This window comes from Gossypium hirsutum, chromosome A02, assembly GCF_007990345.1.
Source record: "Gossypium hirsutum isolate 1008001.06 chromosome A02, Gossypium_hirsutum_v2.1, whole genome shotgun sequence".
NCBI classification, from domain to species: Eukaryota; Viridiplantae; Streptophyta; class Magnoliopsida; order Malvales; family Malvaceae; genus Gossypium; species Gossypium hirsutum.
In genome coordinates this window covers 107,579,272-107,606,435 of record NC_053425.1, presented here as the reverse complement: position 1 = coordinate 107,606,435, position 27,164 = coordinate 107,579,272, and the positions used below count along the sequence as shown (strand labels likewise).

Here is a 27,164-nt window from a genome sequence, read left to right as displayed (position 1 = left end):
CCAAAAAATGAAAAAACTAATATAGCTGCAACTTAACAAGCAAATGCCTTTAAAATAATAGCAAAATTACCAACAAAACAAAAGTTATACAATATCCAAACAACAATAATAAAATAATAAAAAAAACAACAACAACAAAATGGTGGCAAAACAACTGATTCGAGTCCAAACTCATTTTTTGAGTGTATATTTTTTGTCCAAACTCTTTCATTTTTCGGATGAACTTTTGAGTTTAGACATATGACCCAATTTATGATTAGATCTAGAACTAATATATTCTAACCTAAATCGACGAATTAAACTAACCGGAGTACAACTTACACATAACAACAACTTAGGATGAAAACTCGAACATGGATGTTGCCTCTATTAATTAATTATAAAAATAGTTTGAAGAAAAATTATATACGGAAATGACTTGTTTGCTACAATGTTTGTTGGTGCTGCCTAATCAATTAGCGACACCACTCCTATTTTCTCCCTAATCATGACCCAATTATCAATGTTTAAAGAAAATAATTTTTTAGTGGTGCCGCCTGACACAGTGGCATCACTGAATTAAAGTATGATTATATAAAACATTTAGGGATTTTATGAAACAATTATCCTTTTTAGATTGGCTAAAAAAAGGGAGTGTCGCCTGACAAAATGACGACATCAAATTTTAGTGTAATTATATAAAACATTCAAGGACTTGGTAAAGCAATTATCCTTTTTATATTGGCTGAAAAGTATACCACCTCACAGTATGGCAGAATGGCGATACCAAATTAATGGTTTTCAACTTTTGATCTATTTGCATGTTAGGTCTGTCTCTTTTTTAAATTTAATTTAAATAGCTCTTAAAAGTATAAGAATAATAAAAATAAATTATTCTCATTTTTTATTTAAAAAATTATATAAAATTCTTATTTAAATTACCCAAATATATCTCTCAAAAGAGAAATCGCATTTTATTGATCAATCAGAATATTTACAAAGCTTCTCCTAAGTCTTTATTTATAGGCATAAGAAGTATAGATGAAGTAGAGATCTACTTCTAATGACTGTTAGAATTTAAAGTATATCAAAATTTATCTTGATTTTGATGGACATCCACTTAATAATATATTCATAACATCTCGAGTTTATCTAAATTTTTTTTATTTTATCCCTATAGCATATTTGAATTTAGATAAATTTGAAGAATTTGAAGAAATTTTTTAAGGGATATGTTTGGGCAACTTAAATAAGAATGTTATATAGCTTTTTTTTTTAATTTTATTGTTTTTAAAAAAAATGAGAATAATTTATTTTTATTATTATTATATTTGGTGTTGTCATACTATAAGGCGACACCCCTTTTTTCAACCAATCTAAAAAGGGTAATTGTTTCATCAAGTCCCTAAACGTAATATATAATCACACTTCAGTCTAGTGTCGCCACTATGTCAGGTAGCACCATTAATTTTTTTTTTAAACACTGATGGTTGGGACATGATTAAGGGTGGTATTGCTGGTTGGTCAAGCGACATCGATGGGTATTGTAACAAACGGGTCATTTTTGCATATAATTTTTCTTCCAGGTTATTTTCATAATTAATTAATATTTTACGTTATTTTATAAAAAAAACCCACTATGTAAGATGGAGTAGTCGATTGAGCCTTAGCTCAGTTAAAATCGTTGCTATTTTAACGATTAGAGGACGTGAATTTGAGCACGATTAAACATAAATTTTCTTTCGATTTAAAGGTTTGGGGTATAGATAAATGTAGACATTGTATAAAAAAGATGGAGTAACGTGAATGAAACGGTCTAGAAAATTTATTTAAGAGTAGTGATAAAAAAAAAAAAACCTCCTACTCAAAAAGATGGAGTGATATAAGATGAAAATAAATAAAACAATGTTCGCCTCGCTTCATTTTAAACGGAAGATTTTTCTTTTCTTATAAAATTAATATCTACCTCGCTTCATTGCTATCCCGAATTACTATGTAACCAAAGTTAAAAAAGTAGAAAATTTCATTGTCTTTGGGGTCACTATCAATTTGATTATATATGAATTACTATTGTTATAATATTGTAATAATTATGAGTTTGGACGAATTACATTTAAGATTATTAAAAAAAATTATGAAATATTCAATGAATTATTCGAAAGTTTTCATTCAAATCATTGAACCATTTGAAAGTTTTTATTTTAAGTCTTTAGCTAGGGAGTTCCAAACGACGATTCAACAATGAACATACCTTGAATACAAGTCGATATGACGATCAGTGTCAGTAATAGGAGAATAAAATTGTTTGGATTTTGGTTCACAGATTCATGGTGTTTACAATTGTTTTCATGAAAAAAAAAAACTAAAATGTTGAATAGAATGAGAATGAGAGTTTTCAATTGGTGTAAACGGTGCGAGTAGAGAAAGGTCATACAACAACGATTTTAACAACCCGATGACTTACATAATAATTTTCGAATAGTTCAATAATGTTTTTTTATAACTTCTTGAAATTAAACGATCAAAACATAAATTTACTAATTGTTTCATGACCTTAAGTTTACCATTCATACGTAAAACATATGTTTGTTATAAATTTGTCATTTTTTTTAACATTAATCTTATTATAAGTTCATATAATATCTACTCTTTTTGATATAATACCTAAAACTACTCATAACTTATCATCAACTCGTAAATAAAAAAATAATGTGTATCAGCGCCCTCAAATCTACATCCTTCTCTACAGACAACAATATCAATCTCAATCAATTTAAAATTCAATCGGGTTTATTTTTTACGTGGCTCCAATAATGTGAAAAATGCAAATGCATGATGTAACATATAATTAATATTAAAATAAACTATAATTTATTATAAAATATATTATTATACAGCGCCTCAATTGGAATAGCTTGAAAAGAAACAGTGAAAAATCACTAATTACATGTGATGTGATTTGGTCGGCTACTTTTCAAAAATATTAATATAAAATAATTCTGAATTACTAAATGATTGTTTTTTTTTATTTTATTTTAAAAATTGCGTTTTAAGAAAACCAAAATTATGGACATTTTCCCATGTTTTTTTCAATTATTTTGAGAGGAAGGTTTAAATATATTAGGCACATGTGGATAAAAATAAATAAATTCCGGGTGAAATTAAAATAATAATTTTATCGTGTATTAATTTATAATTTCATCAGTTTTAAGAGATTAAACATAATTTTTCTTTTCATATTTTGAAAGTCAAAATGTAATTTTATTATAAATTAGCTTATAATTTTCTTTTAAAAGGATTAAACAAAAAAATTCTAATTTTGGGTCGACCAAAATCCCTGCCTACCCCGACCTCAGAATAATATTAAAAAAGTCATATCCATTACAGATAATACTGAATTAGTTTTTTTTAATTATATAAATAATATAAAAATTAGTATTTGATACATTATAAACGAGAAATTATTTTTATGAACATTTCCCATTACATCATTCATTGTCATTTTCTAACTATTTAATACATTTTAACAATTCTTTTCACGTTATTGATACATAATTTTGGTAATTTTTTTACTCCTAAACTCGAACCTCAAACCCTAAAGAATTCAAATTTGAGATTCAAAGTAAAAAAAAGTCAAAATTAAGAAAAAAATGACTGAAACATTATTAAATAAATTACAAAGGGATCACAAATAATATGATGGAAAGGTCTATAAAATAATTTCTCGTCAAATTTGAAAGCAAAGTATGTTCTTATCAACATAGTTACTAAATTCTCCAATAACTATAATTTAATCAAAGACTTATTGTACCAATTTAATAAAATCTAGTCATCCTTTCATAATTTTCAAACAAATCTATTAAACAATTACGAATCAATTTTGACAATTCTATTCAATTCAGTCCAATAAAAGCTAATCAGCACTTTTTTGGTATGTATATATTAATGTTGTACAATTAATTACATTCACAAAAATGATGAATTTTCAATAATGGTGACTCCAAGATTCAAACTTGGTTCAAATGTTGAGAAAGAAGTCCACCGTCACTCTTTCTAACCACTTATTGGTATACATTTTAACTAGGGGTGATATCAGTTCGATTTGGCTAGGTTCTTTAGTGTTTGAAAAAAATTCAATGTCTTTTTATAAATATTTCTAAAGAATAACAATTTTCAAGAATTTTTAAATTATTTTCACTATTAAATGAAAAATAGAATTCAATTCTGTTTCGCGTAACTATAATTTTTGAATTTACATTTCATAAACCGTCCAAACACCTCGACTCGAGTTGATTTTCAATTTTTAAGGCTAGACGTTAATTTTAACACATTAAATTTAAATTATCTATGTATTACATACATGTATTTGCAATTTAATTATGTTTTAAATATGCTCAGATTAGATATTATATTGTATTTAACACCTAATTTGACAATTTAACAGACCAAATGCTCAAACTGATATAATACCCATATTCTAAGGATATAATTAGAACATTTTGAAATCAGAGACCAATTAAAAATCTGAACAATAGCTTGAGGACATTAAGTGAAATTATCCTAAATCTTAATTTAATAAAATAAAAATCAGACAGGACCAGGAACCGGTTCGAGTTCGACACGTGGTCCAGGTTCGTCTGTCGTGGTATCCACTTTATTCCATTTTTACGATTTTTTTTATTCTCAAAAAACTCAAAATTCATCGATTTTTTTTTTTTAAATTTCGATCATCAACTCCAATCTACACAAGAATCATCAATGGAAACCCAATGATTTCTCTGAAGCTATTGCAGCAGATTTTGGAATTTTAAACCCTGAACCCAGGTTTTTTTTTTAATTTTTTAAGATTATTTTGTTTAATTTTGTGTCCTTTCCTGTTTATTTCGCTGTTGAATTTTCATTCGTTATTGTTTATGAATTTGTTTTAATTAAATGAAAGTGACTACCAGTTTTCTTTTTTCTTTTGCTTTTTTGTGGGTTATTTGTTGATGTTAATGGTTTATTGTTTATTTTGCAGACAAAGGCTAGAAATGGAAGCTGAGGATCCGATAGCTGCAAGGAAAGTTCAAAAGGCTGACCGTGAAAAACTGAGGAGGGATAGATTGACTGAGCAGTTTCTTGAATTGGGAAACACACTTGGTGACGTATGTATGTGAACTACCAAATGCTAAAGTTCAATGCCATGTCATATATATATTTATATGTATGTATGTATGTATGTATGTATGTATGTATGTATGTATGTATGTATGTTTATGAATGCTTGTCTGATGCATTAGAAAGTTAGATATAGTTGTATTGAATGCAAGCAGTTTACATGGTTATTAACAGAAAAAATCGTGTTCGGGTTTGGAATGTCTTGTAATTTGTTTCATGTTTTGAGCATTCATTCATGTATGTATGTATGTATACGAACTATCAGATTCTAAGTTAAATGCGCAGTCATTCATGACTGTATGTATGTGTGTATGTTTATGGATGCTTGTCTGATGCATTCGGAAGTTAGATATCATTGTATTGATGCTAGCAGTTTACTCGGCTATTAACATGAACGATCGTGTTCAAGTTCCAAGCTGCTGGTAATTTGTAAATGTCTTGTAATTTGTTTCATGTTTTGAGCATTATGAATGCTTTGTCTGATGCATAAGAGAGTTAGATATCGTTGTATTGATGCAAGTAGTTTACGTGGGCATTAACAAGAATTATCATGTTCGAGTTTGGAATATCGGTGAATATCTTGTAATTTGTTTCATGTTTTGAGAACATAATACGTAAACGAGTTAAACGTTTAAAAGTATTGCTTACAGGAGTGAATAGAACCGATTCGTGAAGTGCGGAAATGTCTAAGGATGTCACAGTGAGTTAGGAGTTAGGACCTTGATTGCAGCTTTTGTTTCGTTTTTCCTCTGATCTAGACCGATGTCTACTCCCTCTTTCTTCCGAAAACATTGGTTTTATTATAGTTGGATAGACGTATTCAAACTTGCTTTACCTAAACTTGTTCTGCGTGTTTGAATTTTCTGATCTTGCTAATTCCTGATGCTCTTTTTTTGCTAATGCAGACCCGGATAGGCCTAAGAACGAGAAAGCAACCATACTCGTCGGCACAATCCAAATGCTAAAGGATTTAACTGCAGAAGTCAACAGGCTAAAAGCTGAGCGTTCATCACTAGCCGAAGAATCACGTGAGGTGACATTGTTTTAATATTGAAACCCATAGATTACAGCCCCCCCCCCAAGTTCCTATTGTCGCTTACTCTTTTTTTTTTTTTTGTGTGTGTGTGTGTTTCCGAAACAGCTGACTCAAGAGAACAATGAGCTGAGAGAAGAAAAGGCTTCTGTGAAAGCTGATATCGAAAACCTAACTGTTCAGTATCAGCAAAGACGTATGATGGTGTTTCCTTGGACCGGTATTGACTTTTCAAGTGTCATGGCTCCACCTTATCCATATCCAGTTCCGTTGCCTGTCACTACTGGCCCAATCATAATGCATCCCTCACTGCAACCATATCCGTTTTTCGGAAATCATAACCCAGGTGCTATTAACAATCCCTGTTCAACGTTCATGCCATATTCAACCACGACAAGCAACCCTCTGATCGAACAGCCATCATCCCAATATACATCATCGTCCCACACTTCTGGTAAAAGGGATTCCAAAAGCAAATCGGCGGATCACCAAAGAGGAAGTAATAGAGAGAGTAATGGTTCCAACAACGTAAGGACGAAAGTCGAACTGAAAAATCCCGGATCATCAACAAATGAGGTTCGGTTTATCATTCCACAACGCATGTTATAACATAACGGATGCTGAAAACTAATATCATCCGAATGTCATATGTAGGATTTATCTGCCAGAAAAAGGAAAGGCATGGAAAAAAAAAAAAGGATAGAACAAATGGTTGCTCGTTGAACTGGTACTCTTCGTCTCAAGATCTTAAAGATAGTTCTTCTAACAGTGTGAATGATGTTTCGAAGTCCAACAAGTGAAACAATTCTTTTGCATTCACTTTTCCGGTGATTTCGGTTGCTTGCACATCAAGGTAACATGTTTATACTATGATACACCTTTACTAGGATTACATTTTACCTCATTTACTCAAAATGGGCAAATTAGTCCATGCACGTGAAATCAAAAAGTAAATTGGCCTTTTTGTTAAAAATTCTATCTATATCTACTATTAAAATCTGGTCATTGTATGTCAGCACGAGGTACACGTGGCACTATCAGGTTATTCCGTCAACTATGTCGGTTTTTAACAATATAAATGGATGAAATTTTTAACAAAAAGGATTGATTTGCTTTTTGATTTCACGTGCGTGACCTAATTTACCTATTTTTTGTGAAGTGGCAAAATACGATCTGACTATTAATATAGGGCCGTCCATGGGTATTTTTACCCCAAATGGCATTTGGACAACATTTCTATATATGACTTGAAATTTGTAATTAATTGACTATGTAAATTTCACTTGGTTAAAATGTGCCGCAAGTCCATGTACTTTTAGAAAATTAGAAATTTAATCTTCATATTTTTATTTTATGGAATTTAGTCTCTTTGCTTTTAAGAACCAAGAACTCCAGTTTCGAACTCAAGTAGAATATTGAAGCGAAATTTAGGTACCAAATTGGACAAAAAAAGCTAAGTACCAAAGTGAATATTAATGCCAAGCTCAGGTACCAAATAATATTCTGACCCTTTTTAATTGTTTCTATTGGGATGATTGAAGCAAGTACAAGCAGATTAAGTTAAAAGCGTCAACACTGCAATTATTGCAGTAATAGTTTTGTTAGTTGTGGAGGACTCATTAATTATTTAGATTAATTAATGACATTGTAAAGTAGAGGATCAAAATCATAATTTTAGCATGAGAGAGACCAAAACCATAATTTAACTTTAAAGGTTAGTGTAAACAAGACAGTAAATTGGGATGCACCATATTCTTCATTGATAAATTATTTTATAGTCACATATAGGCATAACAAGATTACACCCAACCAAAGAAAATGTACATAGAATGACCATATCCATAGAGCTACCCACAACCAGAGCCAACATCGAACAAAACTCGAAGTCGAAAAGGGTCCTACAATGCTTGACGACCGGTAGACATAGACACGCTCGGGGTCCGGTATAGATACCAGGCAAGCACAAAAATCGGGGAAATGCTCCATTTTTCTTGCTCTCGTTTTCATTTTTTAATCTACAACTTCTGAGTATTCCGATTACCGGATGGACTAGATACGTTCCGTGAACCCATGCTTGCAGTTCGAAAAAGCCGTCGGAATTCTGAAAGGCTTATTTTTCCATCTTTGTCAATGTCGGCCTCCTCAAGTAAAGGGTCGATGGAACCTCTTAATCCCGTGTGCTACAAAATGATTGCACAGTGCAAGTAAGAGAACATAACTATTACGGGGTGAAAGTATTATGGAAGTCTTTATACTAGGAGTCAAATTATATTTTGCTCCTACTAATAAAACGGGCAAATTAATCCCTTATGTTAGTTCAAATAGCATATTTTTCATTTCTATTAAAATTTTAATCCATGCTGACGAAAATTAGATAGTGATACGTGGCATGCCATATGTTCATGCTGATGTACAATAACCAATTTTTAACAGTAAAAATGGGTGAAATTAAAATAGGACCAATTTGCTCTTGGATTCGACATATATGCACTAATTTGTCCATTTTTTGAATAGAGGGGGTAAAATGTATTTCAACTCCTATTACAAGGACCTCTATGAAACTTTTACCCTATTATGATGGTATCATTCTGTGTAAAATGTTTCAATATTAAAACACTTCTGCAAGCAATAACCTCGGCTTCCTGAACACTAGGATGCCCTAAATATGTGAATTTGAGTTTGAATATGTTATACTATAGAATCTATCGTTCACTTATTGTCACAAGAGTGCCAAATTAACGGTTTCTTTGTTCGTTTATTTTCAGAAAAACAAAGAACATCAAGACCAAAACATGAACACTTACCATTCGTAGTTCCTCCGGAGTTATATATCCATCTCTATCTACATCAAATTTCTCGAAAGCAGCCTGTAACTGCATTTGCCACTTATCGCAATCATGTTCTTCCATTTGATTCACATGTAGTGCAGCTGCAACAAACTCGGTGAAATCAACAAGTCCATCCATGTTGCTATCAATCTGTGACAAAACAATCAAACTGCTAAAGGAACAGAAAAGAACGAATGACCTTAGATGACGAAAGGGAAACTTTTACTCACCGCTTGAAGAATCTCAAGGACGCGTGAATCCTTTAGCTTCCAAGGAAGATCTTTAGCAAGGGCCTGCACTGAAACCATCCTATTAGGGACAAAAACAAAGAAGTTTTGTGCAACCTAATAGATGTTAGGCACACGATAGAAATGTTCACCTGTCTCATCTCTTCGAGACTTATAGAACTGTTCTTATCCACATCGATTGCATCAAATTGGTCCCGAAGATCGGCTATCTCTTCTTCATTAAGTGTGCTAGCCAATGCCTACAGGGTAATAACCATTATATATAACCTCTTACGTGCCTATAAAATAATCCAGCAATGTTTCAAGAGGAAGAAATTCTTATGTTTTACCCTCAGAGCAAACTGCTTCAATCGACTATACTTCACGAACTGCCGGAGATTACTCAAAACTGATATATCAACGGGAATATCAGATGCATTTCCTCCTTCCCTAACCCATTGGTGTGCTGGAGAAGTTGAAACCAGTCAGATATTCTAGAAATAATAGGAGGATAAGATCATAACGCGATACAAGAATTACTTAAATGGGTAATAGCAAGCTCAGCATGTAAGATTCACTTCCTTTGAGCTAGAAAACTTGCAAAAAAAATGAAAAAAGTGATAATTTACTAAGAGATGATGTAAACACATACATAGGGCCTGAGCTGCTGTCAATCTAGCCCGAGGATCCTTCACCAATATCTTCTTCAAAAAGTCTTTAGCGTCGTTGCTAATTGTTGGCCATGGTTTTCGACGGAAATCAGGCTTGTTCTTCAAAACCTATGAGTTATAGACACATTATATAACAAATTTAATATAAGACATCTTAGGGTAAAAGCACCAAGGGATCCTTGCACTAGAAGTTAAATTGTATTTTGCCCCTTCAACTCAAAAAATGGGCAAATTAGTTCTTGTACGTTAGATAAAAGAGCAAATTGATCATTTCTATTAAAAACTTTATCTATTTGTACTATTAAAAATTAGCATGGCTGATGAAATAATCAAACAGTGACACATGACGTGCCATGTGTATCTTATGCTAACGTATAGAGACCAATTTTTAATAGTAGAAATGAATGGAATTTTGAAAAAGACTAATTTGCTCTTTTATCTAACACATTCAAGGACTAATTTGCCTATTTTTGCGTAGAGGGGGTAAAATACAATCCGTCTCGTAGTATAGGAGCCTCCATGGTACTTTTACCCACATCCTAGATACAGATTGCCAAGTGAATTTCATAGGATAAAGCATGGTGCAAAAACATGCATGGCACCGATGTAATATTGTGTCTACATATGTTAATAATAAAATAAAATGACTAAACCCGTAATGAGAAAATTGAGGCCCGTGATATGAAAATGTACCACACCTCCTTAAATATACCATCCTCAGTCTTATCCCAAAAGGGACGCTTCCCACAGAGCAAAATGTAGGTAATTACACCGATACTCCATACATCTGATTCAGGCCCTGACCTTCTTTTTAATACTTCAGGAGCAACATAATAGGCACTGCCAACAATATCTCGAAACCTCTTCCCTGCATTTAGTTTTAGTTTAGGATTGTATTGCTCGGGTGTTTTGTGTACGAGGATTATAACATTAGCAAGTTGAACTGAAACTAAACATAACACACAATATATTGATAATGGAACCTGGTAATGTTAAAAAGCTTACTTTAATCAAGGAAATGCTACTCACCGGGTTTGATAAAGTCCGACAAACCGAAATCTGTAGCCTTCAGAGGCGAGTCTGGACGTGTTGACTTAAATAGGAAATTCTTCAGGCAAGAAAAAACAAGAGAAACTGTAAGTAAGCAGCATGACATGAAGTTTACGAGTAAGCCATGTTAATGTACTTGAGCATACCTCCGGTTTCATGTCACGGTGCACTAAGCCATGCAAATGACACTCAGCCGCAACTTTGAGCATTTGCCGTACTACTACTGCAGCATCTTTTTCACTATATCGGCTATCTTTTCTGATAGAAGATGGGAAGAATAAGTTACTACAGGCTGTTTAAACTATTGAAAAATCAAGGGAAAGAAAGTACTACATATACTTACTTGGCCAAAATCCGGTCCAACAATTCTCCACCCTCGCATAACCTAGAATCATAGAACACCAACACATGATAGAGTCAAGATATGAAGCACGGATCAAGGTCGAACATGAGTTCCAAGGGAGGAAAAAGAAAAGAAAAATGAGAAAAAGGAGATGAGCTTATAGAACTTACTCCATAACAATATACACATAGGAATCATCCTCGAACGCATTATAAAATTGAACCACATTTTCATGGCCTTTCAAGGCTTTCAATATCTTGACTTCTCGCTTGACATCCTCGACAGCAATTGGAAGAATCATCTGCACCCGAAACAGGAATCTAAAATAAGAAAAAGTCTCCACTTCGAGATGGAAATGAAACGAATCTAATTCATCTAAGGAAATGAAACCTCATACATGATGTATGACAATATATGAAAGTAAAAAAACACCTCTCCACTCGTCTAATATCATTCCGAAAACTTCTAAATACCGCACCATGAAAACATTTCGAGATGGAAAAAGCAGTAAGGAAAGCAACACCTCACCATGAAAGCACAGCTAAAGAGAGACTGAAGTTATCAAATTTTAGATTAGTTAGTTTAGTGTAACTACTAACTACTACATCGATCTGATTCAGTGATAGTTACAACTACAAAATATATGCATATTAAAGGTTGCAGCTTCACATTGAAGCTTCAATCAACTTCAATTACTGCAAATTTGCAAATTACACAAGCTTTGGTAAAAGTATCCTGGAGGCTCCTATACAAGAAGTCAAATTGCAAAAAAAAAGGTAAATTAATCCTTTTACTTAAATAAAAGAGCAAATTAGTCATTTCTCAAAGATGGATAAATTAGTCCGTTAAATAAATGAGCAAATTAATCTTTTCTGTTAAAAATTTCATCCATATGTCAAGACCAGTTTTTAACCGTAGACATGGATGAAACCTTTAATCTAACTTACAAGAATTAATTTACCCGCTTTTTTAGTTAAGGGGTAAAATACAATACAACTTTTAGTACAAGTTACTTTTAGCCATAAGTTTGCCATACCTCCAAGAGCTTAAAACTGTACTAATATTGTCAAGCCAAAGAAACAGTAGATCCAAAATCCTCATAGTTCAATGAATTTTTCCCATAGTCATGCTTCATATCCAATACATAGCAAAATTAATATATACATACACAGACATATATACGTATATAATTAATAAGGAATTGAAACCCCACCACTATGTAAATAACTCTAATCCAAAAATCCCAAAAAAATCCCACCTTGAATTTGAAAAAGAGAATGAAATAACTAACCCCAAGATCCCAGAAGCACAAATCAAGCAAAGGATTTAAAATTAATACTTAAAAATTACCTTATTTTTATCAATTTTCTTAACAGCAACACGATCCCCATTCACCTTGTCTATAGCAACATAAGTGTAACCAAATTGACCATGTCCCAACAATTTCCCAATCGTATAACGCTGATCAAAATCCTTATCGTACCCAAAATCCGTACGTTTCCCCCATGGGATGATCCCACTTTGTTTCTTCGGTTTCTGTTTGTTTTTCAGTGGCTGAGAACACCTCACCTGTTGATTATTTGGCTTTTGAGACTCTTTTTCAGCATTTGTGGCTGTTTTACGGTGGTGGGCGGTGGTGTTTCCGCTTGAACCACCACTGACTTTGGTGGCGGAGAGACAAGCTCCCATGGTTTATGAGAAGAAGAAGAAGAAGAAGAAGAAGATATGAAAAGGGAGTTAGATTTTCTTTAGACAGAATTCAACATGAAACGGAAAAATTGAAATAAATAGCTACGTGGGAAACTTGTTTAAGCTTAAAAAAAGAAGAAGAAAAATGAAAGGAAATGGGAGAGGAAACAATGGGGAAGAAGGGAAGAAGGTGAGGGATGATGATTGTATTGCCATGGTCAAAAGAGACTTTTTCTTTTTTGTTAAGTTATTTATTTTTTGTGTGCTAACTATAAAAAAAAAAATAGTTGATTTTTTTCCTCCAACAAGAATTTCATTGAGATGTTATTCATTACAATTAAAATTTGTAAAATCTCTGTAAAATTCATTAGATTAGAGGTAAACAAAATTGAATTGATTCGGATTTGAGAATCGAGTCAAATTTCACTCGAAAATATTAAGTTATCGTTGATTTAAAAATTATGAGTTTTCATTGACTCAAAAAAGCCTCCCTCAAAGGAAGAATTGTCCTGAATCGGAAAATTACAAACAATGACTTGCAAGAGAGATCTAAACGACAAGGGTCGGAGAAAAGAAGAAAATGAGATAGTTATCGTCGACCAAAGCAATGTTGTTGCCACCCCAAACGGCTATGGTTAGGAAAGCTTTTACAATTTGTCCTCTCTGTAATAGTCGCCCTATATAACAATATTTCACTATAACAATCAAGTTTGTTATAGAACCGATATTTTATATTTTATTTTTACCATTTGTAAAATTTTTCATCTATACTAGTGTTGAGGGAACTTTCGACTCCTTCGACAAAAATCTTCGAATTGTCGTCCAAACCCCCAACAACGATTGGTATTATCCAAAGTAGTTAATATTGTACTGATGGGTTGATTATTTTTATCTTGGTATTGATACATATTGGTACTGGCATATTTCGATGTACCGTTTTGGATTTATCAATGTTTTAAAATATTTTTCACACACACATATATATATTGTCTAATTTTTAATTTCTTAATAAATTATATATTATTTTGATAAAATAAATAAATTATATATTATATTCATGTAAATAAATCTCAATTACATTCATATAATTTATATGTAATATAAGTTATAAAATTATTTATATAACTTCAATAATTTAATTTAGTGTATTTTAATTTTAAATATAATTATAGAAAAATTAAAATGGTTAAGATAAAAAAATTATAAATTAAATTTTAAAAATTAAAATTTTGTATCAACCGGTATGGACTAATACGTACCGGTATAAGTCAACATTGACCGATCAGGTCAAAACACAGTAAAATTCTGATCGAAACAAAACATTGACTACCTAGTATCAAATTAGGACTAGAACGGTACATAACGACCGACGTGACGGGTACCAATATGGTACCGACTACCATGGTATTATCCCCAGCAGAGTTTTATCTCCCACCTCCGCTGAAAACCTTGAAGGGCTCACGAAAGAGAAGTGTCTCAATTGGTGGAGATACAACCAACAAGGCTGTCGAGATAAATGTGAGTATAGTGCATAATATTAATTATGTAAATCATCTGCGTATGAGAGCCTCGAATAGGGGAGATCATTTATTTTTTTCAGTCAATTTGGTCCTTTTTTGATTAAACCAATTTATCTTACTATAATCTACAAAAGTTGACCCGACCGTATTAGAGCTCAAGAACCGACTTTAGTTACCAAACTTGAATAATATATATTTATTTTAAATAATTTAAAAAAATTGATAATTGACAGAAATAATCAACAAAACCAAATCCATAACAGAAAAAAAAAACCACCCAATCCCCTTTTCAGTTTTAACTTAAAATTGCTCTCCTCTATACTCGAACCAAAGCCTAAGGGATATAAGACACTTAATTGAAGCCAAACTCAGGTACTAAATTGAATATGTAAGCTAAACTTTGTAACAAAAAGTATATTAACCCATTTTGTTTTTCTAAGTCAATCATATTTTAACGTGTTGAAATTATAGTAGCTAATGTATATATCTCTTATGTCATATCATGTCATAATCTCCACTTTCAAAAGCGGTGAAGGTTAATAAGGGAAAAAAAAAACCAATTTTCTGACTTTTTCAACCAATTAAATTTCATTGTTTCAATTACAAAATTGCCCAAAGCCCTTTTTTGATATTTCACCAATGTGAAACAAATCTTTGTAAAAGATTATATATATTAAGCTGAAAAAACCCACAACAAATTTTATTTTATTTTTATTTCGAAAGTTTATTAAATATTTGAGTGGATTTAAATAAAAATATTATGTTTGAGAAATGGGTTTGAGTAAAAAAATTAATTTTATTTAAAAGACAGATTAAATTTTAGATTTTAATATTCAAAGTTAGAATTTAATTTGACTTGACTTGTTTCCGATTTTTATATTACGTCGTTGATATTTTTATTTATATATTATGTAAATTATATATATCAGATGTATGATTGTTTTATCTATATTCTATGAGTTCGTGTCTTGTGTGTTGAGAGTTTTGCCCAAGGAGGATTACTTTGTAAGCTAATACATTTGTGAGCCCAAGATTTTGAGAACTTGAATGATCGGGATCACTTGTGTGACATAGATTGGTCATCCGTCATTTACACGTTAAATATATTCATTTCTTAGACACAATTGTTCATATTGAAGACCTACCTATAAGGGTATTGTTAGAGGGTTGGCAAAGGGCCCGACTCTCTTAAAATGGGAAATCTCTTTGTTTTTTTTTGTCCTTTAAAAATTATATTTTAAGTTAGTATATGATAAAATTACATTTTGACCTCCTAAAATAATAAAATTTTGATTTGACCCTTTAAAAAATTAAAAAGATATAAACTATTAAAATGATAAATGTTTTCTTTAGCTCTCATAAAAATATATAAATTAATTTTGCCCCCTAAAAAAAAATTTAGCTTTGCCCTTACCTATTTGGGACAGCTTATGACAATAGTACACTCGTAGACAGCCTAATTTGCTGGGAGTTTGAGATCAATATACAAATAACATGTGACATACTGTAAATAATAAACACATGTCCCTTTTTTTTCTAAATATTTATTTTGCAGGATACTCATCAACCTTTTATCCCTACTTGTGAAATTTAAAAACTCTGCTAACAGTGTACCAAATAATTTCCTATAAACAAATATTATATATATATATATTATACATTATTGTAATTTTTCACAAATGAGAAGTCAAAGGGAGACTTGGTCTTCTACTAATATTTTGAATACACTAGAAAAATCTCACTGGTCTAAAATAAGATAAATATATATTGTAATTATTTGATTAATTTGAGGGTATTTATCTTTTTTTTTCTTGACCTTGTCTGAATTAAGCAAATAAAAAAGGATCAACCTGAATTAAAAAAAAAACAAAAACATAAATAGGAACAAAAGTCATGTTTTTTTTTAGTGATTTGAGTAAGTAAAACTCAGTAGTTAGCAGTTAGAACATAGATTTCATTTAAATATAAAATTAGATAAAATTAAAATTCTTCAATTAAGGAAACAACAAACTTTTTTATCACGAAAACTTAATTATTTTTTTAATTAAGATTTTTGTTTACGCAAATAATCTTGACTGTCATCGATAGAAATGGTTAAATTCTTCTACTAGTCCTTATATTTTGTGTATGTTTTTTGGATTTAGTCCTTATTTTTTTTATATATATTTTGAAATTTAAATCATGACCAACCGGTAAGTTAAGTTCTATTATTTTTCAAAATTTTATGTAGCAAACGAATTATCACATATATATAATACTGTGTTAGCTTGTTATTTTTACTCAATACAAACAAAAAGGTTGGCTAGTAGATTTAATGTTGTCTTTTGAGTTAGGATTGAAATTTCAAAATTTTGAAAATATACGGACTAGAATTGATCAAATTGGAGAATTTAGACTAATTTACAACTCACCATAGTATAAGACTAATAGTAGAACTTAACCAAACGGATTTAATTGTTATGATTTGAGTCATGACTAAAATTTCAAAATAGAAAAACGTAAAAGGACTAAAATTAACTAGTTCAAGAAGTAGAGAGAATAAAATCGATTCTTTTTTTTTAAAGCTATCTAAAATTGATCAAATCAGAGTATATGAGTCACTTATGGGCCACTATGCTACCACTCCTAAGCGCAAATGCTTACATTTCCCTGATAGATGGTTATGTATTACGCATGGTTTGTTACGACAAGGTGCTCCCACTCTATTGAACCTGCTATCTCTTCAAGCAACTTCAAGCACCCAAACTCTCGTTAAGGTCAAGAAACAAAGTCTCGAACAAGGACAATACCAACCCATTGAGAGGTTCATTGACACCAAATATGTAACGCCCCCTAACCCTATACCGTCATCGGAACAGGGTTACGAGACATTACCAGTCAGTACAGTCCAATTTCGGTCATTAATTAAAATAAATATTTACACACATCCTAGTTTTAAGATGTCGTCCCTTTAATGGGCCCTCGCGGTCCAATATGAACAGTAAATTTCAAAATTTAGTACTACATACCGTTGCCAACCATAATTTACTCATTTCATGAGTACATCTACAACCTAAATGACTCTCATAAAACATCCTAGGTACATGCCATTACCAATAATTAACACACTTTACCTTAATGAATTCGGGATCGAACTGGGATGCTGATTCAACGTTCTATCTTTACTAAACCTGCGCAAGGAAACAAACCGTACGCTGAGTATGGTATACTCAGTGGTATTTCCATAATCCGAACACTTAATAATATAACAATTAAACTTAAAATCACAATAACAATTATAAGTATTCATTTATTTGTTTTATAGATAAATTTTCAATTACTTACCATATAAATTCTATACAAGTCATATAACAAACACAATAACATATTTGTTCAATTCTTTCATTTACTTACCGTATAAATTCTATACAATATATTCACTTGTTTTCACACTTTATTTCTTAACAATATACCATTTTAATTCATTTTAACATCAATCATCATCCATTTGAACTTCACTCATTTCATGAACCTTTTGGTTCATGTTTTCAATCTCATATCTCAATTTCAATTCTCAATTCAATTTCTCATTTCATTCCAATAGCTCAATCAATCAAATTCACTCGACTTATCTTTTCACTTATTTACCCCTATTAACAAGACTCGGACCTTGGCGGATACACAGATCCAACCAAACACACCAATATGGCACCCAGTGCCTCATCGGATAGTTCGAAGCAATATTTGACACCCAGTGTCTCATCGGCCTAGCCGAAGTAAAGTTGGTACCCAGTACCTCATCGAATCTATCCGAAGAAATATAGTGACACCCAGTGTCTCATCGACTCGAGGTCGAAGAATCCCTGAACACTTCCAATCCTATGGCATGCCAACTATATCCGACTCAGCCCGATACTGTTAATAGGGTATTCAATTCACTTTCAATTTTTTTCAATCAATACACATTTTAATTAATCACATAAATTCATAATTCAATACAATTCAATTCACTTTTCAATAACAAATATCCAAATATCACAAATCTCATATTTAAAATTTTCAAACAATTTATATTTCAATTCAATTCAAATAATCAATATATATTCAATATTCAATATATATATATATATATAGCCAATTCAATCAATATAAATTCAATAATTTCATCACATACTATAACAATCCATTTCATTTGCAAAACACAATAATTCTTACTTCAAAACACTTAATATACATATTAAGAAATAAATTCAACAATTAAGTATTAGGTTCGGATTATAGAAATACAAACCGTAATTTTCGAGCTAACTCCCGTTGACTTTGTCTTGTCCTTTCTTAGCCAAGATTTCTGGTACCACATTGACTACGAAATTAATACAATTTATAATCATTAATACATTACTAATTCATATCTTGAGTTATAGAATTCTAAATTAAGATCCGCTAATTTTTCCTGAAACTAGACTCACAAATCTTCTTACAATAAAATTTTCAGAATTTTTGGTTTAGCCATTAAGTACAGTTTATTCTTTAAATTCACCCCTATTCTGCTGTCTAACAGTTTCGTCCCTTCTTCACTAAAAATTAATTATCTCACAGTACAGAACTCAGATAACATTCTCGTTGATTTCTAATGAAAATAGACTCATTAGGGATTCTAAACATATAACTTTAAGCCTCTAATTATTTTTATTCAATTTTTGGTGATTTTCCAAAGTCAAAACAGGGGAACCCGAATTCATTCTGACCTTGTCTCACAAAATTCATTATATGTCATAATTTACAATTCAATTGCTTATATCGTTTCTTCTATAAGAAACTAGACTCAATAATATTTAATTTCATATTTTATTCATCCTCTAATTCAATTTCTACAATTTTTGGTGATTTTTCAAACTTAGACTACTGCTGCTGTCCAAAATAGTCTTAGTACAAAATGTTGATTTACTTTAATTTCAATTTAATTCTAACTAAATTCACTTACTTTTCTATCTTAATTCATACTTTATTTCTATTCAAATTTCATCCATACTCTCATTTAAATATTAAATTTCCAGCATACTTTCCTAATTTCAAAATTTCATCAATTTAGTCCCTACAACATAAAACTTATAACTTACTTTACAATTTGATCCTATTATCAATTCTAGCTTGAAATTTACTCAATTAAACCCTTAATTCACTATTTTATTCAACATGAACTATACTTGAAAATCTATAAACTCTCAAAATATCAACTTAATTTCATCAAAGTCTTGTTCTAAAGCTTCTAAAACATCAAAATTTAAGAAGAAATGACTTAATTGACTTACCAAATTAAACTTTGAGCCTTGAAACCCAAATTTTCCTTTTTCTTTTTCTTTTTCTTTCTTTCTTTCTCCCCTGTTTCTTCTCTGTTTCGTTTGCTTTCATTCTGTTTCTTATGTTTCTTTACTTATTTATATAATATAATATATAATATAATATACTATAATATAATAATAATTTAATATATATATTTTAACACATAAAAAATCTCAGATTTTTATGTTTATGCCGCCTCACTTAGGACAAATGGCATAATGGCCATTTTGGTCCTCTTCATTTTCTTTTATTCTACAATTCAACTTTCATCCTTTATTCAATTTAGTCATTTTTCCTAATTACTCTTAATTAAACTAAATTCACTTAATTAAACTCTTTTTCGGTAACGGTAAAATTCGGGTCGTTACAAAATAAATGATACTTTGAAGACTTCTTTAGAATGAGTCAACCTCTCTTCAACAAGCATCTAAAAGCCTTTCTATACATTATCGAAATATTGCCTTCTTTTATGCAAGACTAGCCAAAATAGCTTTTAGAAATTTAACGTCTTCTTTATGGTATATTAGGCTTGTGTTAATGTCAGCTACATAGACCAGATGCAACTAAAGTCTCAATTAAGCTAGCATTTGGGACACATTGGGTTGGCATCTTTTGACTGAAAAATTTTGATTTCTTTATGCACATCTTTGATGATTTTTAGCAACACTTTATCAAAGGCAAATCACGAAGAAGATCAAGTCAAACAAGCATGTTTTTGAAGATTTTTAATGTAATCGAGTTCTCTTTTTTTTTTAAATTCATTTTCTAGTGAAATTGTATACCAAAAAATTCTGATAATTCTATTCCTCATTGAAGACTCCATCAAATCGTATTCAAAGAGACAGACTTGTTATAGTTACGAGATTGAGAAAACAGTTATCTTGTTCGTGTGAATTATTTATTCCAGTGTAGAATTGTTGTAAGCAAGTTATTCTTTTTGTTCATTTTGCAATTAAGCTTTCAAAGGGTAAAGTACCAGTGGAACGAGCGATCTAGATTATATATACGAGTGAAGTTACAATTTAGTGACTATGTTAAACTTAAATCCGGTCTTGTACAATGAGATTTATAGTAAATTACTCTATAGATAAGACATCGCCGTATAACAAAACTTAAATGCCCATCTCTTATTTTTATATGATTAGTTAATAAGGGCCTCCTCCTGAAAAAAAGAAAAAGAAAAATTGCTATGCAACCCTTAAGAAATGTTTAAATTATAAATTATTATATAATCAAATCGCACTTCCCTTGAAAATGAAAAAAACTATGTTAAGTCTCTTTAAAAATAATATTATTATAAATTAATTAATACATAATAAAATTATATTTTAACCTCTTAAAAATTTATAATTTAATTTCACCCCAATAAAAAATTTCCAGATTCACTCCTGAATTCAATTGCTTGTTTTGTCTAATGGCCAATTTATTGATTTTTCTAATGTTGATGGGTCTTAATGACTACTTATTATGTAAGGTAATATCATCACTAACCAGAAAGTTGAATTTTTTTAATATGGGGGACTAATATGAGATTAAGAACATGCATTTATATATTAAATTAATTAAGATTAAAAATATAGTGTACCATTATGCATATTGTCCAAATTTTATGTATAAATTAATCAAGGCTAGCGCACGCCAAGTCCCGAACCTTTTTACCTACTCTGCAACTAATTAGCCTTTACTGAAATATGTGAGAAAAGTTAAAATTTAATTAATAAAATAAAAAACTTTTGGAATTTTTTCGGAATTTTTTTTTTTACTTTTCAGATTTTAAAATTTAGATTTAGTTGTTTATATTGTTAAATTTGTTGATACAACGTTTTTCAATAATGTAACTTTTTTTGTAGTTATGTAACTAAAAAAAAGACGAACCTGAATTTAACAAAATAATTTTAATAGTGTTGATAGTTGAGTTTGAATTTTGAAATCCAAAACGTAGAATGATTAAATTCCTAAAAATTAAAATATATGAACTAAATTTTAATTTTATAAAGACACATTGCGTTAAATTCAAATCGATGCTTAATGCTTAAATTGTTTATTGGAATGATGTGATATTGATATTTTCGAGGATTCCATTAGAATGTTTTGAAATTTAGAGACTAATTTAAAATATGAATAATAGTTTGGGAATGTTTGATGTAATGACTCGTATATATTTGCTACTAAAACAAATGGGATTACGATCCGTATAAATTATCTTGTTCTTCTTTTTTGAAATTATAATGGTTTCAATACATTCGATCATTACAAGCACTAAATTGAATAAATATCTTAACAACTCATTCAAATCAGACTAAGAACCCATACATTTACATGAGTTGGGGACTCGAACTTAGGACCTCAAAGTTCCCGAGACTTTAACCTTATCATTGAGCCAAGCAGGGGTGGCATTGAAGGAGAAATTATTTTATGGATCTTTCTCACAACATTAATCATGGTCATTTTTCAATTATTTAATTACATTCTAGCAATTTTTTTCCATGTTATTGACACATTATTTTGATAATTTTATTACCCTAAACTCTAACTTAGAACTTAGACTCCGAATCCTAAACCTTAAACCCTAAATCCCAAACCTTGAACTCGAGCCACACTTATGGTCCAAGGTTCAGGATAAATTTTTTTACCAAAATTATGTGTCAATGATATGAAAAAAATTACTAAAATATCATTAAATAATTGGTAATAGACCATAAATGATGTGATGAGAATGGTCCATCAAACAATTTCTCGGCATTGAAGGGATTGGCAAGGGTCTCGCCCTCATAAAATAGGAAATTTCATTTTTGAGGCTTTAAAATTTATAAAATTTTGAGTTAATACATTATAAAATTACACTTTAATCCTTAAAGATAATAAAATTTTGATTTAAAATTCTAAAAATTAAAATGATATAAACTATTAAAACGATAAGCAATATAGAATTTAATCCCGTCCTTGTAAAAATTTTCTAAATTCAACCTTAAAATTTAGTGGATTAAAAAGTGAATCCACTATACTGCCCAAAATACAAAGATTTGTGTCCCAATACACATCATAATCGTCACCAATCACTTACCATACAACCTTTTTCGGCCGGTCATATCGTGATCGGAGCCCATAAACCTACTTATAAAGGAGAAAGAAGGTGAATTTATGTTGTGAAATAGAAGGACGGTGCCTTGAAGAACATGATGAACATGTGCCATTTACTTCATCCAAAAATAAGGATAAAAGGTATACATATACTCTTTATTTGTTGTTTTTTTTTGGGTCCGTTTTTCATTATTTCAGTTAGGGTTTGATAAAGACAATGGTAAAATTATTATGGAAGTCCCTATATTAGTATCTAGATTACATTTTAATCCTTTTACTAAAAGATAGATTAAAAAATAAATTGATCCTTCTGTTAGAAATTTCATTCAATTTTGCTGTTAAAATTGGTCTTTTTACATCAGCATGAGATATATGTGGTCAAAAATGTGTCATTGACTAATTATTCTGTCAACCATGTCGGTTTTTAACAATACAAACAAGGATTTTAGGGAGGCGAAATTAATTTGTATATTTTTACGATAGTAAAAATACAATTTCACCATTTTAATATATATATCTTTATAAATTTTAAATCAAATTTTTATCATCTTTAAGAATGGGCAACGTGCCAGCCCTTCAGCTACACCCCTAAATACAAATGGATGAAATTTTTAATAGAAATGACTAAATTGCTCTTCAATCTAATGTACAAGGACTATTTTACCCATGTTTTGAGTAGAGAAGGAAAAATACAATCTGGCTTCTAATACATGGGTCTCGGTAGTAGTTTTACCTAAACACAACAATGAATTTAAATAATATTTTATATAAATTCAGATAAAAATAGACAAAAGTCCGTGTAAACCGATTAAATCAACTTAATCAACACTTTTAATTTTATCGGATTTAGTTAAATCAATTAAAATAAATTAAATCAGTGTACGAAATTCATAATCAAACCATTCGGTTTATTTATTTTTAATAATTTATAAATATGTAATAAAAATATAAAATAAAAAAAATTAAACCTAACTCAATTACAGCCGGTTGGTTAATCAATTAAAATTGAGGTGGACCAGTTATTTAATTTTATTAATGAAATTCACCTAATCGACCGATTATTCTCCTTTAAATTTAATTACATTAATTTATTCTTATTAATTTTTCCATATTTTATTTATTTTTATGATAAAGAAAAAAGAAAAGATTATCTAATAATTGATGTTAAAGGTGACTTTGAAAAATTAGGCTCCAGAACGACCAGACTCGGTCAGAACTCAGAAGGGATTTTATTTATTTATTTATTTGTTTGTTTATGGAATAAAGCAATGTTTAGTCCCTGAATTTGGTAATCTTTTTCAATTTAATCATTGAATTATTTTTTGTCCGCGATGATTTTGGAACTTGGCAGTTTTTCTCATTTTGGTTCTTGAATTTGGACTCCGTTAAGATATAATAATGTGACACTTTGAAATAGATCTGATTATGGGTTGAGTTTCTCGAAAAATAAATGAGTTAGACCCGAAAAATGGGTTTGGACTAAAAATGAGACTCAGTTTTCTAAATAGGTCGAGCCTCGAGTATTAATGGAATCTAAGTTCAAGGATTAAATTAAAAAAAATAAAACTCTCAAATTCTAAGACTAATGTGAACGAAAAAAATCAAAATTCAAGATGAAAAATTAATAAATTTAAAGGCTAAATGTTAATTTATCCCTTTATTATTTTAGGAAGGGAAAATGAAATTCTCACCAAAAATAGCTGACTCATAATTTAGAAAAATGAGTGGACTCGGTAAAGATGGAGACACCTTTGTCACTCACTAATGGAGAAACCGAGTGATGGATTTATGAGAAAAAAGAAAACTTATCTCCTTTTGTTTCTAAAATGCAAGAAGACACATCATAATAAGAGCAGTAAAAATCTAGAGGTGTTTATAGGTTGGGTTGTCCGACTCGAAGGTCTGTTCGAAAAGTGAGAAAGTTTGACAAAAATATAAGCTAAAAATGTAAGTTTGGACAAAAAATAGAACCCATTTTTTAAACGGGTTTTAGCCTGGACCCGGCCCAAATAAATTTACTAATTTTTAAATAATAAATTTATATTATTTTGCTACTATTTTAGTTGCAACTATCTTTACCTGAATTAAACACTAAAAAGTTAATAATGTTATATTTGGGTATCAAAATATATAACTTTTGTTAAATATAAGTAGCAGATTGGACCAAAAAATAACACAAGTATCACATTAAAAAAATGTCAAACTCGAACACAAATAATATATTAAGTCAAAATAAAATTCAATTGTATTCGAATAACTACAATTTTTTAACTTATATCTCAAAAATTGTCAAAAAAAAAAAAGGGTCGAAATCGATTTTTAATTTTTTGAATTTTTTTAACCCTAAAATTAGGAAAAAAATTGAAAAGAAACTGAGATGGACTTGATGGGGAATTTTTTTTCTTTTTCTTTTTGTTTTATAAAAATTTTCTTTTTCTTTTTACTAAAGCATAGGATCATGAATTTTCATTTTCAGACAAGATCTCATGATTGGATGCAATATATGTCTGTTTGATGTTTTATAAAAGGATAAATTAATATTTAGTCCTTTAACTTGGTAGTTTTTTCTCAATTTGACTCCTAAACTTTTTTAGTCTACATTAATCTTGGAACTTGACAGCTTTTTTAAATTTGGTCCTTACTTGAACTCCATTAAAGTATGGTAACATGGTACTCTAAAATTATGCCACACCATTACTTAGAAATCTAAAAAAAAAATATTATCTAAAATCTAAGTTATAAAAATTATAAAACAACCCAGATGATGATATGACTCAATCTCAGAGTGTCATGTCATTATAAATAAGACCAAACCCCAAATCCATAATCTCATTATAAGCTTTGATTATATATAAGTTCCTTTTGGCATACTCATATCCTCTTCCAACCTATAAATAAGAGGATAATGCGTTTCAGCGCACTCGAACCCACGTCCTCCTGCATTGATAACAATACCCATATTAATCGAATTACAACTCAATCAGTAGTTCAAGGAGTAATTTAAGAAAAGTTATCAAGCTTTAAAATTAACGAAGATCAAGAAACGTTTAAGGACCAAAGTAAAAACATTACCAAATTCAAAGACTAAATATAAAATCAAGTATTGTAGGCATGATGTGAATGGGTTCATTCATAAACTCTAAAGTTATGGTGCTTAATGAAAATTCTAAAAGCTATCAAATATGAAAACATGTGGCTGCCAAGTAATTTCAAACTGTGGATTTCTTTTCTAACAATAACATCCAAACACAAGTTATTATAATTTTTTTTTTAGAAACAAGGTTTTTTTATTATTATTTACTTTTCATGTCTATTTTATCGTACATGTTTAGCGTTTTTAGTTTCTATTATATGTAATATTGTTTTGGGTAAATTACATTAATTGTCACGGAACTTTCGCTATTTTTTATTTTTTGTCAATGAACTTTTAAAATTTATAAAGATGTCACGTCAAACACGGTTACCCAAGTAACAATACTAAATAGTGGAGTGGCTTATTTATAATAATACGATAATATTAGTCATATCTTTGTAAAATTTTTAAAGTTTAGATAAAAATAAAAATTAATAAAAGTTTAATGGCATTCGTTGTAATTTACAATTTTTTTTAATATTTTTCTAAATATATGTTTTTTTTAATTAAAATTTTGATATCATAAGTGTTGATAGAGATTTTGAAAATTTTTTATTTCTTTTGATATCTAAAAAAGAAATTGAATTTTTTTAAATTAGCATTTTTTTTACAAATTTGAATGTCTGATAAATAATAATATTTAATGTGAATTTAGATTTATTACTCGAGTAATTTATGGATAATAAATAAATGCGGATTTAGATAATTCAAAAATTGCAGATACCCAATCCACTGCCATTCCTAACTATAATATTTTTTTTCTCTTTAATCAAAGTTTACCCAATGTCACTAAACTATTTGTAAATTTACATTTTGATTATTTTAACTTCATAAAATTATAAAATAGTCATTAAACTATTTGAAAGTTTTCATTTAAATCACTGAGCTACTCAAAAAAAATTATTCAAGCCATTAGGATGTTAAGTTTTTTTTTTAAATCCGACTAGCAAGCTCCAAGTGACGATCGATAAAATGGATCAGTATCTATTAACGAGTATTAAAACATATGTTAGATATCAATGTCAGAAATCGAGAATAAAGTTGTTTGGATTTTCGTTCACAAATCCATGATATTTAAAATTGTTTCAAGAAAAAAGAAAACTAAACTATAGAAGAGAAAGGAAATGAGAG

The 27,164-nt window shown here is 29.9% G+C and overlaps 2 protein-coding genes across 2 annotated transcripts; one reads left to right on the top strand and one right to left on the bottom strand.

The window, feature by feature from the left end:
• The first annotated feature begins 4,596 nt into the window (after positions 1-4,596).
• LOC107936546 (transcription factor bHLH121) lies at positions 4,597-7,022 on the top strand. Its single transcript, XM_016869295.2, has 6 exons — positions 4,597-4,624; positions 4,730-4,803; positions 4,997-5,127; positions 6,042-6,169; positions 6,278-6,745; positions 6,824-7,022. The coding sequence occupies exons 3-6, from the start codon at positions 5,010-5,012 to the stop codon at positions 6,890-6,892; spliced, it is 783 nt and encodes a 260-aa protein (XP_016724784.1). The 5' UTR covers positions 4,597-4,624; positions 4,730-4,803; positions 4,997-5,009; the 3' UTR covers positions 6,893-7,022.
• An 884-nt stretch (positions 7,023-7,906) lies between these two features.
• LOC107936545 (calcium-dependent protein kinase 28) lies at positions 7,907-13,356 on the bottom strand. Its single transcript, XM_016869294.2, has 12 exons — positions 12,639-13,356; positions 11,459-11,589; positions 11,289-11,330; positions 11,092-11,203; positions 10,925-11,003; positions 10,594-10,763; positions 9,877-10,003; positions 9,575-9,690; positions 9,377-9,484; positions 9,228-9,290; positions 8,974-9,147; positions 7,907-8,349 (listed from the first exon to the last, which is right to left on the bottom strand). The coding sequence occupies exons 1-12, from the start codon at positions 12,975-12,977 to the stop codon at positions 8,185-8,187; spliced, it is 1,626 nt and encodes a 541-aa protein (XP_016724783.1). The 5' UTR covers positions 12,978-13,356; the 3' UTR covers positions 7,907-8,184.
• Between the last annotated feature and the right edge of the window lie 13,808 nt (positions 13,357-27,164).